Source organism: Calonectris borealis, chromosome 2 (genome assembly GCF_964195595.1).
Source record: "Calonectris borealis chromosome 2, bCalBor7.hap1.2, whole genome shotgun sequence".
NCBI lineage: Eukaryota > Metazoa > Chordata > Aves > Procellariiformes > Procellariidae > Calonectris > Calonectris borealis.
Genome location: NC_134313.1, coordinates 10,634,120 through 10,651,447, shown reverse-complemented (window position 1 = coordinate 10,651,447; position 17,328 = coordinate 10,634,120). Strand labels below are relative to the sequence as shown.

Below are 17,328 nucleotides of genomic sequence, written 5' to 3'. Positions count from 1 at the left end.
TCTAGTCCTCTGGCTCTAAAAGTGATGGGAGCAGAAAGATGGGGTGAATTGGTGGCTAAGGTCTCCTTGCAAACATGTTGTATATGAACTTCTCAGTTCATAGAGCTGAGGGTGGAATACCTCTGGGAGGGAAGTATGGTGGAGATCCTTAAGTTGCAGTGGACACATGATCAACCTTGTCTGAGAGGGTGAGAGGAAGGCATGTTGTTGCTTATGTTAATGTTGAAGTATTGGACACAAGTGTGGTTTTTGTTTCCGAATAAATTCCGAATGGATAAAAAAATGGAAACTATGAAAACACAGATTTTTGTTTGTTCTGCAGGAAGCAATAAAAAAAAAAAACCCAACAAACAAACCCAAACCCAAAACCAACAACAGAAGAGGATTTGTCGGAGATGGTTCCATGAAAACTTGCCCACTAACATCCATACAATGGTTTCTGAGAGGTAATGGGTCCTGCCAAGTTAATTGCCAGGAAAGAGGGAATTTAATGGGGCGGCAGATGACTGCATAATGCAGTGTCAGCTGTGGCACGGAGGCGAAGAATTCCCTGTGCCCTCATTACCCTGTGAGCAGATCTGGGCCAGCCAAGCTGCTGAGTGGCCATTATAACAACTTGCAGGTTGTTAACGAGGAATGAGCTGTAAAGGCAGCGACTTGACTTACCTTGTGGGATAGGTCCTGCTAGGGTCTTCTTCCCACCCTCATTCAGATGGGAAAAGTGTTGGGCTACAGCTCCCAGCCTGCCCAAGTCCCTGGGCTTGCCTTTATCAGGAATAGGGCTACGGGGAAAGAGCTGGTGCCACTGGGAGCCTTGGTCTTACCCACACAAAGTGTGCTGACCCCAGAGACGGGGATGTGACTCCTGACTCCTGGACGTAGCTTTAGAGCATCGATCTGGGCACATCCAGAGGAGGTAATCACTCATCTGAAGCAAAATTACTTGGTGATTTATAGAAACTTAGAAAACTGACAGCCTGTCACAATAGTCTCTGCGAGGAAAGATAAGTAGGAAGAGGCTGTTGCATTTTTATTATTTTAAGAAGTGATGAGTTAATTAAAAAGATAATTAATATCCTGTTGCTGTGAAAATATCCCTTGGCGTATCCCATGTCACTGCTGCTGGGAGTGGGTTTTGCAATCAAAAGTCATTTCACACATATGTCATTTGGTTTAGAGCCTTAGATTTTCAGCAAACCAGCTGAGATTTCTTCTTCTTTTTCTCCATGTGGCAACAGCGGTGGTTTTTTTTTTTTTTTAATATTGCAAAGCTGAAGGAGGCACTGATTTCAATACCCTCAAAAGGTACATGCACTATGAAACAGAGAGATCTTCAGCTTATCAATATTAACATATTTATCAGCCAGAAAAAAACACCTTGGGCTGAGGGAGATCTGGGTCAGGAGAAGTGGCATGAGTGGCATTTTACAGGAGATGCTGCCTAACCAGCCCTGCACATTGCTGTCCTTTTCACATGAAACAGCTGAATGAATCAGTCTCTGGATGGTTCTGTAACTCTGACAGCCATCGCCTAAAAAAGAGCTTAGTGGAAAATGGACAGAAAAAAAGATTTTTTTTTGAAAAATTGGGCCTTATCTACTAAAGTTACGTAAACCAAGGAAATATTTTGCTCTACCGTGAGAGCTAATGAGAGCATTCCTTAAATACTAACTGAACTGCAGTAAGTTTCAAGTGCCTAGAGATATGCATATTGAATTTTTACCCCTTACCTCCCATCTGCCGACGGCTCCGCTGTCATATTTTTTCCCCTCCTCCAGCAAAGCGCAGAGCTGGGGAAACCACAAACGCTTAATCGTGTCACTGCCATTGAGCAACAGAAAAAGATTGATGGGGAGGTTAATAAGTTGACTGTGCAATTATACCTCTTACCATGTACCACTGACGATGGTTAATGTGGTTATTTCCTGCTCCTCTGATCATTTCACTGCGTGGTCGTCAAGTCAGCTCCGGAGCCAGGCTCTCTGCTCCCGGCGCTGCAGCTTGACAGTGTGCAGCGACAGGACCTGTGGCTATTAGCCACCTTTGCTGTGCTGTGTATTTGTATAAACTCCTTGACTCCCATTGCACTTAGGAAAGGCAGCTGAAGTTCTGTTAATGAGAAAAGGATTAGAGGAGATTTTTTTTTTTTGCTGCGCTTTTCAAAAGGTGCAAATGACTGTGAAGTAATCAGGAATGGATTAAATCTGAGGACGGTGAGTGATATTTTTCCCCTGTGCGCAAGGGCTATTTTTTGTATTGCTTTTTTTCTCAGCACACACTTCTAACTGATATCACACCTATCACACCGTTCTCAGTAGAGGTAAACTCACTTCTGTCTTGAGTCTTAATGTGAGCTAAGAGAAAGTACCTTGACAGGTATCTGTACCTAACTGTGACTTTCTAGATAGATATTACTAAAATCGGTGAATGGCATAAATTAATCAACCCTTTTCACTGTCCTGCAGACAAGCACTCTTGCCACAGATACGATCTTTGCTAGAATATAGGAGTGATGGTTGCAAATATGCACTTGGAGCACTACAGAGTAATGATTTTGGTCCAGAAGTATTGTCCAGATAGTCAATTTTCCATCTGCCTTAATGTTTAAGAATGAGTACTTCAAAGCTGGCATAATCTGCCCTTGATGGAGTTGATTGTGTGTTGCTTTTCAGAGAAGAAAGCTGTGGATTTCAGCCTGTTTGTTTAGAAAACATTTAAGTCAGCAGAGCTTATGGCACCAAGCTTGTTGGAGGGACCGAGGTACAAATTTCTGAGCAAGCAGCTGGCTGCTGTTTGTTTCTGTAATGCACATTTGTAGAAACAAATAAGGTGACATCAAAGAGTATAGTCAGTTTTTGCCAAGGCTTTCTCCTCTTAATGGGGAAAATCTAGGAAAGCTCTCGGTATTGGCTGGCTGGTTTGAGCAAAGAGTTACAATATCAAGGCAATGTACCTTTATTAACCCAGGCATGCATGTTTCAAAGGGTATTAACCAGGTGTTTTGGCTTTATAGGTCCTTCTTGTATGAGCAATTCTATCCTGTATGAACAAGAAACCCTGAAGATAGAGTTGTGAGGGAAAGCTGAGTACTCGAAAGGTACCATAAAGTCATGGAGTAAAACCAGAACACTAAGAGCATAAATAATAGCTGCTGCTCCACTGAAAACAGATGCTACAAGGAGAAATAACATTGCTGAACTTTTAAGGTCATCGTACTTGGAAAAGGAACAAGCAGTGTAATTGCTGGGGTGACAAATAGCCACCTAGTGTAGACAAATAGTTCCAAGCAGGGATTTACCTGCGCAGTCACAGGTGAAATTCCTCACTGAAGAATTATTCATGGCAATGAGCTGATCTAGCAAACTATTTATCTGGTCAACACAGACTCAGGCTTCATTAGCAGACAGTTTTGCTTGGGAACATAGTTATGCTAATGGGGATTTTGAGAGGGATAACACGGAAAGCCATCCGTGTCTATGATAAGAAGCAGGAGATTTGGGCTTGTGTTAAGGAGCAGTGAAGTTGCCCTCACAGCTCCAGTCTCCAATCCTGTTATCTAGTTAACACCTTCCACTCACTGCTAATTGTCATTACAGAGGTTGGCAGCAGTGCTGAGAATTAGAAAACCAGTTCAGCTGGGATATTAGCAAGAATTAAATGTTCAGAGAACCAGGAGAAGTGAACCCATCCAGCACAGAAATAAGCTGCGAAGGAGAGGACAGCTGTTAATGAGCTGTTTAAACAGCCAAAACTTCTTTCTTTCGTGCTTCAAACAACTCTGTAAATGTGAAATTAATTTAACTGCTTCAGATGCTAGCCCTTCCTTGTCTTCATCTCCTACAATATCAGCACTGGCCTGGGTGAGCTGAGGGGTTCGTTTTTCCCTGTGTGGCATAAAAAATGATATTTTGGGGATGCAAAGGAGTAATCAGTTTGAAATGAGAACTCAATTACTGGTAGCATCATCACTGGGTGTAACATTTCAGACTGCTCTTTGGTCTCTGTGCTCAGACCCATCGTTCAGCAGTACAATTTTCTGTGGAATTTATTTGGTCATTTTTATTATTTTTGATTTCTGAAGACTGCACTTAGCTGATTAAATTTTGCCCCACAAACCCATTCATCAAGTTATTTACAATGAAAAGCATTATTTTTATCTTACTACAATTAAACACTTTCATGTTTTGGTGCCTCTTTTGTCAGTAAACAGTCGTCTCTTATAAAATGTAGGAATCAAAATTTCCTAGCCTTATTGGCCATCTTTTAAAAATGTGCCCGATCCAGTGGTGATGGTCCCAAGAAACTCCAGTTTTCATTAAGACTGGGTAACAGCCTGCAAAAAGCAAGGCCTGTATTTACAAAGAATCCGTGTGTTGCACTGTATTGGTTGTATGGGGTCTCATCTGGGGATTGCTGTGTGATTACAGGTTCTGCTGCTTCCATCTGTGATTTACTTTAAAAATAATATTTACTGAGACAAACCCAACTCCTCTGAGCATACAGACTTGATGAGAGGTTCATTTGTGCACTTTACAGCTCAGTAGGAATCATGGCACCAATGCATATGGGGACCTGCGTTACATATTTATTGTTTCCAAGGCGAAGTTGATTAACCATCCCCCAAAAAGCTATCCTCCTTTTGATGCCGGGCTTGTAACACCGAGGTGTGCTACTGTAGCATCCCAGCAGGACTGCCTCTGTGCTGGCACACAAATAATTTGGCGTGTCCTCAGTCTTGGCCTCTCCTCCTCTTGAGGCAACTGAGCAGGAGTTTAGCAGTGAGCTTCATCTCCTACCGTACTTCAGCAGGTACTCATTTTACAGCCTCAGACAACCCTTGTTTTGGTGAGAACTCAGACTGGTGATGGGCTTAAGAGCTAAGCTCTGGAAAGTGACTCCAGAGAATTTGATTAGTTCCTTGACTGGACAATAGACTCAGCTGTAGGCTCCAGACGTGTCATTCAAGGTGTAATTCTGTCATCCGTTCATAGGTATCTTGTGCTGGTCAGGATACCATAGTGAATTTGAGCCCTCCAGATGGGACTGACAGATATGACATAGTGCCTACAGGAAAGCCTTGACCTCCTGGCTTGGGTGCAAGAGGGCAGGTGGATACCAACATGCAATTTATCTGTCTGCAGTGCAGTCACCCGCTTGTGAGGAGGACACCTTAGGCTATTTTAAGAGCCCACAGCCAGTGGAATCAGTGGGTTTAGGGCAACTTCTATCTCCCAGATCCTCACATCTAGGCAGATAACACACCTTAAAATCCTTTGGCTGTATTGACTAGCTTTTCCCTGGCTGTTATGGAGACCAGAAAATTAGCTTAGATGTGTATAACCCTACTTGAAGTCAACTAAAGGTGAGAAGAACCTACTCAATCTCCTCGTGCCTTTGCTTTTATCCAAAAAGTGTGGACAGTATTCCATCCTTTCTCCATCATTAACCCCCTACACAATTTATGTTCTAAATCCCTCCAGTCAGAGGTTTATTCTTCACCCTTTCTGCAGGTAGCTGGCACAGCAGAGTGGTGGCCTACAGCTACTATGTCTGGACATTCAGAGGTTAATCACAGCTGGAGGGAGAGATGCTGGCACCATTTATTAAAATGTAGGAATTTGAATCTCACAGAAATAATCACACCTTCTAAAAAAATTAAACCCTTTTTATTTGTATATTTATTTTTATATATAAAAGAAATACAAAAAAAAGAACACAAACAAAATGCTGATTATGGCAATTCAGTTTTGTCAGCCCCCTCTGCCTGGGCTGCTGCCTCAGATCCACCGGGAGTGAGCAAAGTCCTCCGGTTGTAATGTCCTTTTATGATTCCAGAGTTATTGTTCTCATTAAGGATTTGCTTCTGTTTTTGCCTGTTAAGAGACTGTACAAGTCCTAATACAACAGCTGCTAATGAATACTGTCCAGTCAGTTTTCTTGGTTGTAAGATTAAAGGATTTGGTTGAACTCTTCCTAGAAGAAAATATGTTTTGATTTTTCCTTCCTGTTCACTGATACCTTTGACATAAATCTCTCCTCGGTAGTCGAAGGCAAATCCCCGGTCCTTCAGGATCAGATACGTTTCTTCAGGCACTTGTATTCTGTCACTAACACCTGTGCTGTCCATTCGACTTGCTAAATTAACTGTTTTGCCCCAGATATCATATTGGGGTTTCTTAGCACCGATAACTCCTGCTACGACAGAGCCATGGCTAATCCCTATTAAAAAAAAAAAAAAAATGAGAAGAGCTAGCCAGTTAGACCAGAATGGTTAAAAACCACTTAAGAACCAGATGAAGCCTGGTTCAGATACATTCATCTCAAAGCTTAAGGAAGACGTGTATATACAAAGCAAGGAAGAAAAAAAAGGCCAGAAAAGCTAGAAAACATGAAAAATGATATCCACAGAGTTATTTTACAGGACGTCCGTCACAGGGGAACCACAGTACTTACGTAACATCTGTATTCTGCACACTATTGCCAAAGCTCCTGCAAACTGATTCTTATGTAGTAGGAAAGATCTCTCTGGAAGGATCTTTCTGGGTCTACACTTGTTGAAGGCAACCTTGTTAGTGCTATACAGTCAAGCAATTACATTCTTATGTTCCATGAAGTGAAAATATGAAAGTATTCTGTGAAGTTATAGAAAGACTGTATCTTGTAAGGTTGTTGCATAAATTCAAGACAAGCAATAATATAGAAGAGACTATTTTTTTCTACAAGAGTGATTTAAGAATACATTTAGTGATAGTGAAAGGCACATCTTTGGGAAAAGGATCTTAGTTTTTCAGATTATTTTTTTTAGAGAATATTTTTTTAAATTGGTGATAGAAATGGTTTCCAAATACTGTTGCATTCATGCTCTATGAAATCTTTGCACGTGATCCACACTTACTAAGAGTGGATGCATGTTCCCTGAGAAATCTTGGGATTTTTTTCTGTTTTCTGTTCAAAACTGTTAGGAAGTGCAGATCACAGATAGTGATGCTGTGACCCTCCATGCTGTGACTGATGAGTACACTTCAGCTTTTTTATGGCAGGGTTGTCTATAAAGGACATATTTCTTCCGGGTGGTTTTTGGTTTTGGCCAGTGATCCAGTCAGCATGAAAAACCATCAGATTTGCTCCTGCCACATGCCATATATTCAGGCCATCTTTTCATGTCCCATCTTACTAGCCATCCAGGATACCCCATCCAGGATAATAGGTTCCCCATCACAGCAATTCAGAGCTGCTGCCACTGGGACAGGTCAGGTCAGAACTGGAATTCAATTTTTGTGCAAAACCAAAGTACTACACACAGGGTTTAGGATAAGCTACTATTACTCCTTTACTGAAGAAAAATCTAAGACAGGGAGATTAATTAGAGATTGTGGCAAGCCAGTATCAAGCTTGGGGTTAGGTCTGGGCTGCCCAGTTCACTTTTTGTGTTATACCTATGGGCTCTTGGCTAGACTTGCTAAAGATAGAAGCTTAATTATGTATTTACATTTCACTAAGCCTTAGAACTTCTGCAGTCCCCAAATCAGGGCCCATATTCTGCAAACAGAGTATTTCTTATTTTTAACTTTGCCTGGGATTAAGACAATTTGGAAACAGAGGGTACAGTATTTGGAGGCTTTTAAATTGTACGTGTCTTTGCCATGCTCCTGGGGTGCACTTACAGAGTCAGATCCTTGCAGACAAAACCACATTTTAATTCTCTTGTTTGAACTGTGCTTACCAATACGGAGTTCGAAGTTGTTAAATGAATGCTTGTTGATCTCCTGTATGCTTTCGTTCAGAGCTATGGAGAAGTCAGCCAGAGCACACAAATGCCCCCACTTGTCTTCACATTGCTGAGGAGTACGTTATAAACCAATATGTTAGAAAGGTTTTGCAATTTGCCCAGCTCCCACCCATGCCTAACAAGTACGAAGTATCTGAATTTAGAATTTGTAAGAACAGTCTCAACACACTAGATCCAAGAGAAGTAGGGTGTTATTAATGGGAATGCTTCCTGTTTATATTACAACACTTGTATACCTGGATACAGAGAAGCTTAGCATGACGTACCAAAGAAAGTAATTTCCTGTCAATAATCTGACAGGCAATCATGGGAATTAATAAGTCATCTGAAATCCATCTAAGGCTGAGAAAGAAAGTATGGAGAGGATTGAGCTAGCTTAGGTGCAAGGGAGAAAAACTGGTGAGAACCAGGGATGACCCACATAAGCAAGAAGTAGAGCGAAAGAAGTGAAAGACATAATTCTCCTTTGCTGAAACTGTCACCCAGGAAAAGCACCAATTCCAGTGCTCTGAGGGATGGAATAGTGACAGGAACAACAAGGCAAGCCAGGCGACCTGGGACTGGTTAAGTGAGAGAGAAAAGGCTATTCTGTAGTTCATTAATCGCCTCTGCTTAGAGGAGTCAAGTCACTCCCTGCTCCTTCCCCTGTGTTCCCGTTCCTCCAGGGCAGTCAATATACAGATGGGGACCAGGATTGGCTTTTGGTCTTCCCAGAACACCAACAGACAGATGGTAGGGCAGATTCTCAAGGGAGGATGAGGAGATCCTTAATTGTTTCTCTGAGTGGGCAGCAGAGTAAGGACCAGCCGTGGTTTTGGCCTGATAATGGTATGAGTCACCTCATCTATTCTGAAGCTGGGTAACTCTTTCATTAAACAAATTTCCAGTCCATAGGAATGAAGCATTGCAAGGTTCCCCCTGGGAAATACAGTCCAGCCCTTTGCAATATTCGTCATCCTCAGTGTTTCATCCTGAACATAAGCATCTCCTTGGCATCACCCTGTTCTGTTCACACCGTGCTCGAACCTTGTCCTCAGCCTCATGCCGTTCACAGCATGCCAACCTCTCTCAGCAGCCCTCACCTCTTAGGTGCTGACAAGGTGATAGACATCTATATATGAAGATAAGTATATTTAAAACATACATAAAAGTTCCATTAGGCTACTAGAATTCAAGAAAAAGGATGAGTCTTGGAAAAGCAGCAAAGATTTTCTCCCTTTGAATTTTTACCCACATCAAGAGTCAAAAGAAGTGGTTAGGAGCTGTGTAGCTATAACTACAGGGACTGACACTCCCTGGTGTTCAGTCCTTCTTTGCTCATCTCTGCACAGAAGCGTTTTGAGCTGGAACAAGCAAAAATCTCATGCATGCCTAGTTTTGTGGATTTCTAGCTGTCAGTATCGTTTGTTACTCTGTAGGTGGGAGATACTCAGCTAGTTACACTCCACATGTTTTATAATGTATTCTAAAGAAACAATGGAAATTTTCTAGTTTATAAAGCTCACACTAATCTGGCTTCTGCTTTCCTGGCAGTCAACGTGGGCAGATCTGATTCCCGCTCTGTGGTTGATCTGGGGCAGCACACCCTTTTCTGCGGTGCTCTTCCTTGGGGAGAAGCACCGGTTGCCAAGCAAGACAGATTTCAGCAACAGCCAACTTCTCGCTGGGTGTATTTTAGAGCCTCATCTTATTCCTTTGGAGACCCCGTTTCCAGGCATATTCTTGGGTGTAATTATGAATGGATTTCTCTCAGCTGACTTATATGAGGTTTCTGGCTGTGACTGTGCCTGTGTCCTCCGTGGGTGATTTTTCCATCAGCTTGGTTTGCACTTTGCAAGTGAGAGCAGCGTGCAGACTTCTGGCTTTGTGATGTTCTTCAGTTGAACTGATGGGTCTACTTTCTTTTTGATGTATAGTTTATTGCACTGTCTGTAGATATACAGCTACATCATCACAAAAATGTATGAATGTAACCTTACACTTGCATAAGTATGCTGTCAGTTAATAGATCCTCTCTCTTCATAGATTATCGGAAGCTGTCAGCCAGATTCTGGTCTGAGTGACAGTGGTAACTTTAGAGTATGTCCGAAGATATAGATAGACCTGCTCTAGATTCACATCAGTGTGATTGAAAGGAGATCTTGATTTTTCTCTACTATAAACCTAAATTTGAGGAAAGAATCCATATGGTTCTTGTTCCGAGCACAAGATGGCATTTCAATTCATCAAGAAGTGCAGCTGTTGTCTGCCAGAAGCCCCAAAAGTCTATTTTCTTTTAGCAAACACAGCTCTATGAACATCAGAAAGATAACATTAATATTCTCTAACATGAGTGGTCGGACACAGCAAAAGTTTTGCTTCTTAAAGAAAACTATCCTCTTACCTGTTTTTCAGGTGATAATCCTGACACAGCCATGTATGTGCTGCCAATCGTTTTAATTTTTTCAATGTCTTGAAATCTCTCTTCACCTAGTAACTAATACATATGTAAAAAACCACAGTTACTTCTGTAATTCTTAATGCAGAATGCTTCTACAGACATTGAAATGAATCACTACACTCATGGTATCTTCCAATTGGTCATGGTGCACGGTTCATTCTGGGTTCTGGGGCACACTGAGCTGGGACTCTTTGCAACATCATCTACTCACAGAGAACATTCAAACTAAATCCTGCTGTGCTCTTGTAAAGCTGTTTGGTAAATCACATAATGGATAATACAAGACATGCATATTCCAACCTAACTTAAATGCAGATGAGTCTTGCATTTCCTGAGGCATAGTCATTGCAAATTAGTGAAGACAAACACTCTGCACATGTAGGTGTGAATACAAGAAGACTTGATCACTTAAAAGTGTTCCTAAAGCTCTTTTGGAGGAACTCAGTTTACAAATTAAGTGCTGCTACAGCAACATTTCAGGTGATGAGACCAGTGTTAAAGGGAATTCAGTCCACTTAGAATAACCATTTTAACCATCTTACACAGTCAATGAATAGAGGTAGATACCTCCAAAGAACTTTTATGAGAGATCAAGTCCTCCTGCATCTCATGCTTCTCTATTTACTGTCACACCAGACACTGGTATGTCCATTGTATCATTCAATCTGCACTTTTGTTATGTATTTTCCAACCTTAATGATTCTATGATTCTATGATTTTCCCCTTCTACAAAAAATACAGGGAACTAATGGGAAGTGGTAAACACCTGTATCTATTTGGGGTAGCTATAGTTGATAAGTAGACATAAAGAACTTGTCAGATTGAGAATCTGCAAGAGGAAGAATAAATTTAATCTAGTGACTAAAGCACTGAGTGGAGTGGGAGTGACAGTTTGGTTCCTATTCCAAGTCCATATTAACAGTTTAACTTCTTAGGACTTTCTATGAAATAGAAGCCAGAGCCTTACCTTCCTTGAAAGACCTAAGCAGAGTTCAAGTTGTGAACTCTATCAATGACAACAGAGCTTTATGTGGGATATGGGCACATATCACCTCATCACAGGCTTTAAAAATGTGTGTATTGCTGATGTTAATACCAAAATACCCCGGGAAACTTCATGATAAGCAGTATGGAATCTAATAAATTTAGGTGTCAATATGGTTAGGCAGTCCTGGAAGAAAAAAAAAAAACAGTTCACAGAGACAAGGAATTTAAAACTTTCAGTTCTAAAGGCTCAACTTAGTTGGGATTTAAATGAAAAAAATTATTGCTGTGGTCAGGCAAAAATTTAATAAAGCATTTCCCCCTTCTTTTATACACTGTCATGCATTCTTTTTCCATCTTGTGGGTTTGAGTTTCCTGTCAATTAAAAACTAGAGGGATTATTTCATTCAAAGGGAGAAACATACCAAAGGCCTAACACGAAATATCCCCTGCCATTGAACTAACCACAGCGTACGTCAGCCGGAGCGCCGGGGTCTTGGAAGCTTTGCTGTTCGTGTACAGATATCGCACCATCTGTCTCTAATGGGAGGCTGCACAGCATTGCGCGCAGGGAATACAAAGCCATATGGTTAATGGCTCCCTTCCAAGTCAGGAAAGTCCAGAAACTTGACCTGCTTCTTTTTTTTCTTCAGACTGCCAGAAAAGCCCATTATCTATGTTTCCCTCCTACAAGGGCAGCTCTTCCAACTGCTCTCTTAAAGAAAAAGATAATTTCTTTTAGCTCTGCTTTTGTGAGCAGCCTGAGCTCACCAGGTGTGTGGGCAAGGGGAGAAAATGGCCTTGGTTAAAAACAGTCTATATTTTCATTTCCAGATGGTTACTGAAAGCAACAGCAAGCAGCACAGTAATTTAAAATGTATGATAAATATCTAAAATGACTCTTTTTAAGAGAGAAAGAACCTATCAGTTGTGAGGCAATTTAGAAGAAATAATCTCAAGTTATCTTTTTTCTTCTCATTCATTATTGTTTCCAAATCTCTATTTTTTTCCTGCTTTATCCTGTCTGTTAGATAGCTTCTTTCCTTCTTCAAATAATGGTTTATTTACCAATTACTTTCTCCACACTATGACAGGATGATGGATTTTGATATTGGGGAAATATATTCCAACTCAGTCCTAAATAAGCTGCTATTTGTTACAACATTTTAAATAGGCTTATTAATTTACCAAGATAGTCCAGGGAACATTTTTAAACACTAGAATGTGGTTGGTCTCTGAAAAGCAAGTAATGGCTTGATGCCGCAATTCATGTACAGCCAAGGTTATATGGAGGTCAGACCCTGGGATATACACATGCAATGAAATATGTACAAAGTCGTACAAAAAAGAATGTTCCAGGACATGGCACACAATTGCAAAGTAATCAGCGAAGTCTGAAAGCAGGATCCTGAGTTCTGCCAAAACCTCTATTTGTGGCAACATAATATATTAAAATCTGTTGTCATAAACACCGTGTAAATCACTGCAGGATAAAGAAAATGGGGGAAAAAAGAGCCCATGAACTAGAAAGCTCTTATTAAAGCACAAATCCCAAATGTAACATTACTCAGATACATAAATGATGGATTAAAAAGGTTAGAAAGAATATTACATTAAAAAAAAAAATTCCTTCAAGACTCATAATCTTCAGGAGAAATGTTCCAATATTATTTTTTTGGTGCAACATATCCGAGAATGGGAGTTTAGCCCTGTATGTGTCTTAAGACTACAGTCATATAAAAAATAGGTAATTATAAAAGTAGATTCACAATGTTCATGTTTGGTTTTTGATGTATGAACTGTTCCTGTCAGCACCTCTGTGCTTGGGTACAAAATAGGAAATTATATACAACTGTATTCTATAATGATGCTATATGTCAAATTAAAAAAAAAAAAAAGATCTCCTTTTATTAGTCCAGAAACCAACACCTCCCATTCTGCCTCAGTTGACTGAAAGCCTGGATAATTTGGAAATCAACAGATTTGTGAGCCATCAGGGAAAAAAAAAGCCCTGAGTAAGGCCTGTGCTTTGAGAAGAGTCAATCACCTACTCCCCAAGACCGACTTTCGGACCAGGTTCCCCCAGCTCCCTAAGAAAGACCCAGTCACAACGTGACTCCTGTGGGCTCCTACCCTGTGCAGTTGTTGGTGGCAGGTTCTGTTCCACCGTTTACTATTTTTCATTTGACTGGCTTTGACTCTAACATAGATCCATTACCTGGAAAACAAAATAACAGATCTGGATTGTAAGCTTTCTGTTTTGTAGTAACAAGGAAACTCCTCTAAAAGGAAGAAAGAAATAACCCAGATCTCCTTCTCGTGCACCTATCACATTTTCCAAACCAGGTCAATTTGTATTTTTACCACTACTTTCATTCAGAAACATCTTCCTGGCCCTATGGACACAGCATCCCTCTACTATTATCTATGTAAGGAGAGGAAGGGACTCACAGTGTAGAATCTGATTTGAGATTAGGAACTGAAAAACCTCCAATAGCTTGCTCCAGAACAGCATGAGTTTTCTGATGGTGCAGTATGGGATCTGGCGATCCCACGTGGGTGACTGAAATCACCTAGGATATCTCAAATGGCACTAGGTACCAATGTCTTACACTCCTGTGCTAAGACTTCTACATTTGGGTATCTCTACAGAGGTGTTCACGTGATGCTGAGGAGCAAAGTTTTCCCACAGCTAACAGATCTGCTCTGCTCTCAAGCTGCACATTTGCATTTTGCTCCCAGGGCTGTATTGAGACAGCAGACAATCTTGGCAAGAAACGTCATGAAAAAGAAGGAATAGTGACGTCATGTTACAGCCAACAGTTACATGGAAACATTACTGGCCCTGAAACTCCGTACCTGAAATTATTTCTGGTTCCTTTTCCATGGGTAGGATTACTCACCTCAGTTATTCTGCCTGGCATATCATCTTTCAGATTGCTTAGACAGAATAAACAAATGGCATGACCATGCTGGAAGTAGGTTAGCAGTCAGCAGGGCATCACACAATTTCATTTACTATCCGTACCAAGAACATATCTATTATTCAACTAAACATGTTTGGGACATAATACAGTCCCTAATTAGGTCCTTTATAAATTACGGAGCAGGTGTTAAAGGCCTGAATGTAATATTGTGTTAGGGCTTTTGATGAAAACCTTGTCTTCAGTAATCACCATGACAGCAACGGAATGTTGTTGTGAAGATTATATGAACGTGCATGACAAACTATCTTAAATTAATTCATAGCAATAGGCTTTGCATTAAGTTTGAGCCATAATAATTTTAATCAGGTCTGGAAAGAAAAACAAAACTATTAATCAAGAAGTATGCTGACAGCTGTGCAAGATCTCAGAGATAAGAAGCAGGTATTTATACCTGTAGGGAAATCAGTGCAGGAGCTTAGCAGGTGACAGAGCTCTTCTCATAGGAGAGTAGTTTTGTTTCCTACTAAAACGCACAGGGATGCATCCCCTGTGAATTCTTCTATTTCCCACTAGTAATTTTGGTATCTGACCAATTATATGGATAAACTCTCAATTTCATTGTCTCTCAGAGTTTGGTAATCTTAACCCTGGTCCAGTTTTTATGAGCTACCACTGTATGAACATTCCCCATGCAGAGGCCCAGAAAAAGGAATGATGGAGGTGCAATTAAGACCCTGATCTGGGTTCATATTTAGGTTCTAGCTTCTGCGTGGGCACAGGTATCTTCGTTTTCAAAAAAATGCAGGAAAGTCAATTCCCCCTTGGTGCTTTGTTTTCCACTTATGAAGTGAATATAACATAACTTCTACCAGAGGAGCAAATTGAAAATAAATTCTTCAAAACTTGTGAGAGGCCTTAGGTACTTGCTGCTCAGGATGGGGGGGGGGGGGGAGAAAAGAATAATTTTTTTTTCCTAATCTCTTTTTCTCAGTCATATGCCTTCCACTTTCATCTTTTCCTCCAGTACCTTCGTCTGAAGCCCTTGGAGACACTTGATCTTCAAAGCAAAAATCCCAAAACAAAACAAAAACTCTAGGCTAGATCCTCAAAGAGAGATAGGTGTTTAAAGTAGGGCTGAGGTACAACTAAATAAATTTTTAAAAAAATGTCACTGATTCTTAAATCTTTATTCAGCTGCATTCTAAACCCTGGAGAGGTCTGAACTCTGCCAATGCTTTATTTTTCTGGAAAAAAGTTTTCTGTATGCTTAATCTATGAGCAGAATCCTGGTCCAGATGCAAAGACTAAGTATGCCCTCTTGTCTTTTTTCTAACTCGTTGGCAGAGTATGCAATACCAACTATGCAACTTGCTCCTGACTTCTTCTTCAATTTCCAATTTTTCCTTGCTTTCACCTGGCAATAGTACATTTGGGATCTGACGTTTCTTCTCCTGTTTATCTTATCCCCTCCTCAACTCCTTTCCTGAAATTAACTGGACAGGACACCTAAATAAATTCTTTTTCCTCTCTATGTCCTTTCCATTTTTAAAAAAATTTCCCTTCACCTATGAATTCCTCAGTTAAGCAAGCAGCTTTACTTCATTTTACCTCTGCATAGCTACCTGACCAGCCAAGTCTCCTCCGTTAATCTTCTACCCAACATTTGATTCTGAGCTGTGTGCTTCACATTTAATTTGACACCATTTTACCTTTAACATTCATTGAGTCCATTCGACCAATGTCTTCAAAAGAGTATCTTTATCTGTTTGAATTTAGAGCACTACTTTCCAGAACTGTTGCAAATATGTTCATCCTTCTTTCTCCTACAGAATTAAGGCATGTTCTTCTTCTAGATACACTGCAGCAGATTGTGCTTTTATTTATGCATGTTTATACTCAAGTTAACTATTGATTTCAGTCTCTATCTCACTAGGTCATTCAGACCAAAGTTTGGCAAGACTAAGTGCAAAAAAAGCAAAATAGACAATTGTAATAGTAATTGGAGTAAAAAAATCAGACAATTATTGGAAGCAGAACAGTTACTAAATTTGATAATTTAGGATGACATATTTGGTATTTGGGAACTCGTTGTTTAAGCGCTATCAGATTTCCTCTGGTAGCTGGTATTACCTCATCAAAGTCTGCAATGATTTCATTCAGCAAGCGCAGACATTCTACTCCTTGGTTATTCATCTCTGTCTGGGAATAGAAGTCAGCAAATCCAGGAATAGAGGCAAACATCACACCAACAGCATCATAGGACTGGGAGTATAATTCCTAAAAGAACAATGAAGAAAAACAAGTTAAGTGGTAATATAGGGAAGAGAACGTAATTGGCTGCAATTAAAATAGGTTTCTTATTTTTTCCATGCATAATACCTTAATATCTGAGGTGAGCATTCATATATTAAGTGTTAGCCAAGTTCAACAGGAGGTGGCTGACACCTCTCACGTTTTTATCACAGATTGTATGCAGGGTTTGCCCTTTCTTTGTAAGCCTGCTCTTTCTGCATCTGAGGTCAGGGGGCTACACCAGCAAAAATGAAATAGAATTTTTCATTTTGATTTATATGGGGAACCACTTTAAGATATGAAGAATTCATTTGCAAGTATGAATACCAGAGAATCAAACACTGTTAGGCAAGTAAAAGGAACCTAATGTTTATTATTTATTATTGTTTAAGTCTGTCACATAAATGTTTGCAGTTGACAATATATTTCTAAATTTGTTGATTAACAGGAATCAGATGGGACCATTTAAAATGTCTAATATGACCTCTTTGTAAAGAGTCCTCTCAGTTACCACATTTTCTGGTGGATAATTTATACTTCACACTATTGCAGCTCTTTACGAGTTTGTTTACCCACAGGTTTGCAGAGAGCCTTACTCTGTAATAACTGTGGTTCTCCTGGTGACTCTGCAGCCATTTGGTTGTCTGGCTCTGGGAGAGGTTCCTGCTATTAGGCTTGGAAAGGAGGGAGAAACAGAACTGAGGGTGATAATGGAGTTACTGAGGACAGAAAGCAGCTTATAAGGGATCGGACACAGGAAGCTATTAGGATAAAGTATGCCCTGGGATAAGCTTCCATTTATGTTATTCATATAATTCACTCTGGTACCGAATGTCAGATTTATTTATGGATGGGTTCTTGTGATTATATATGTGAAAATACGGTCAGTTCTCTGA

The 17,328-nt window shown here is 40.3% G+C and overlaps 1 protein-coding gene across 1 annotated transcript in view; it reads right to left on the bottom strand.

Annotated features, from left to right (window-relative positions):
• Positions 1-4,076: 4,076 nt before the first annotated feature.
• ADCY8 (adenylate cyclase 8) overlaps positions 4,077-17,328 on the bottom strand; it is a 132,060-nt gene continuing 118,808 nt past the window's right edge. Inside the window, 4 exon segments of the mRNA XM_075141155.1 lie at positions 4,077-6,219; positions 7,724-7,838; positions 10,173-10,265; positions 16,271-16,417. Of these exon segments, the coding sequence (XP_074997256.1) occupies positions 5,732-6,219; positions 7,724-7,838; positions 10,173-10,265; positions 16,271-16,417 (843 nt within the window). The 3' untranslated portion in view covers positions 4,077-5,731.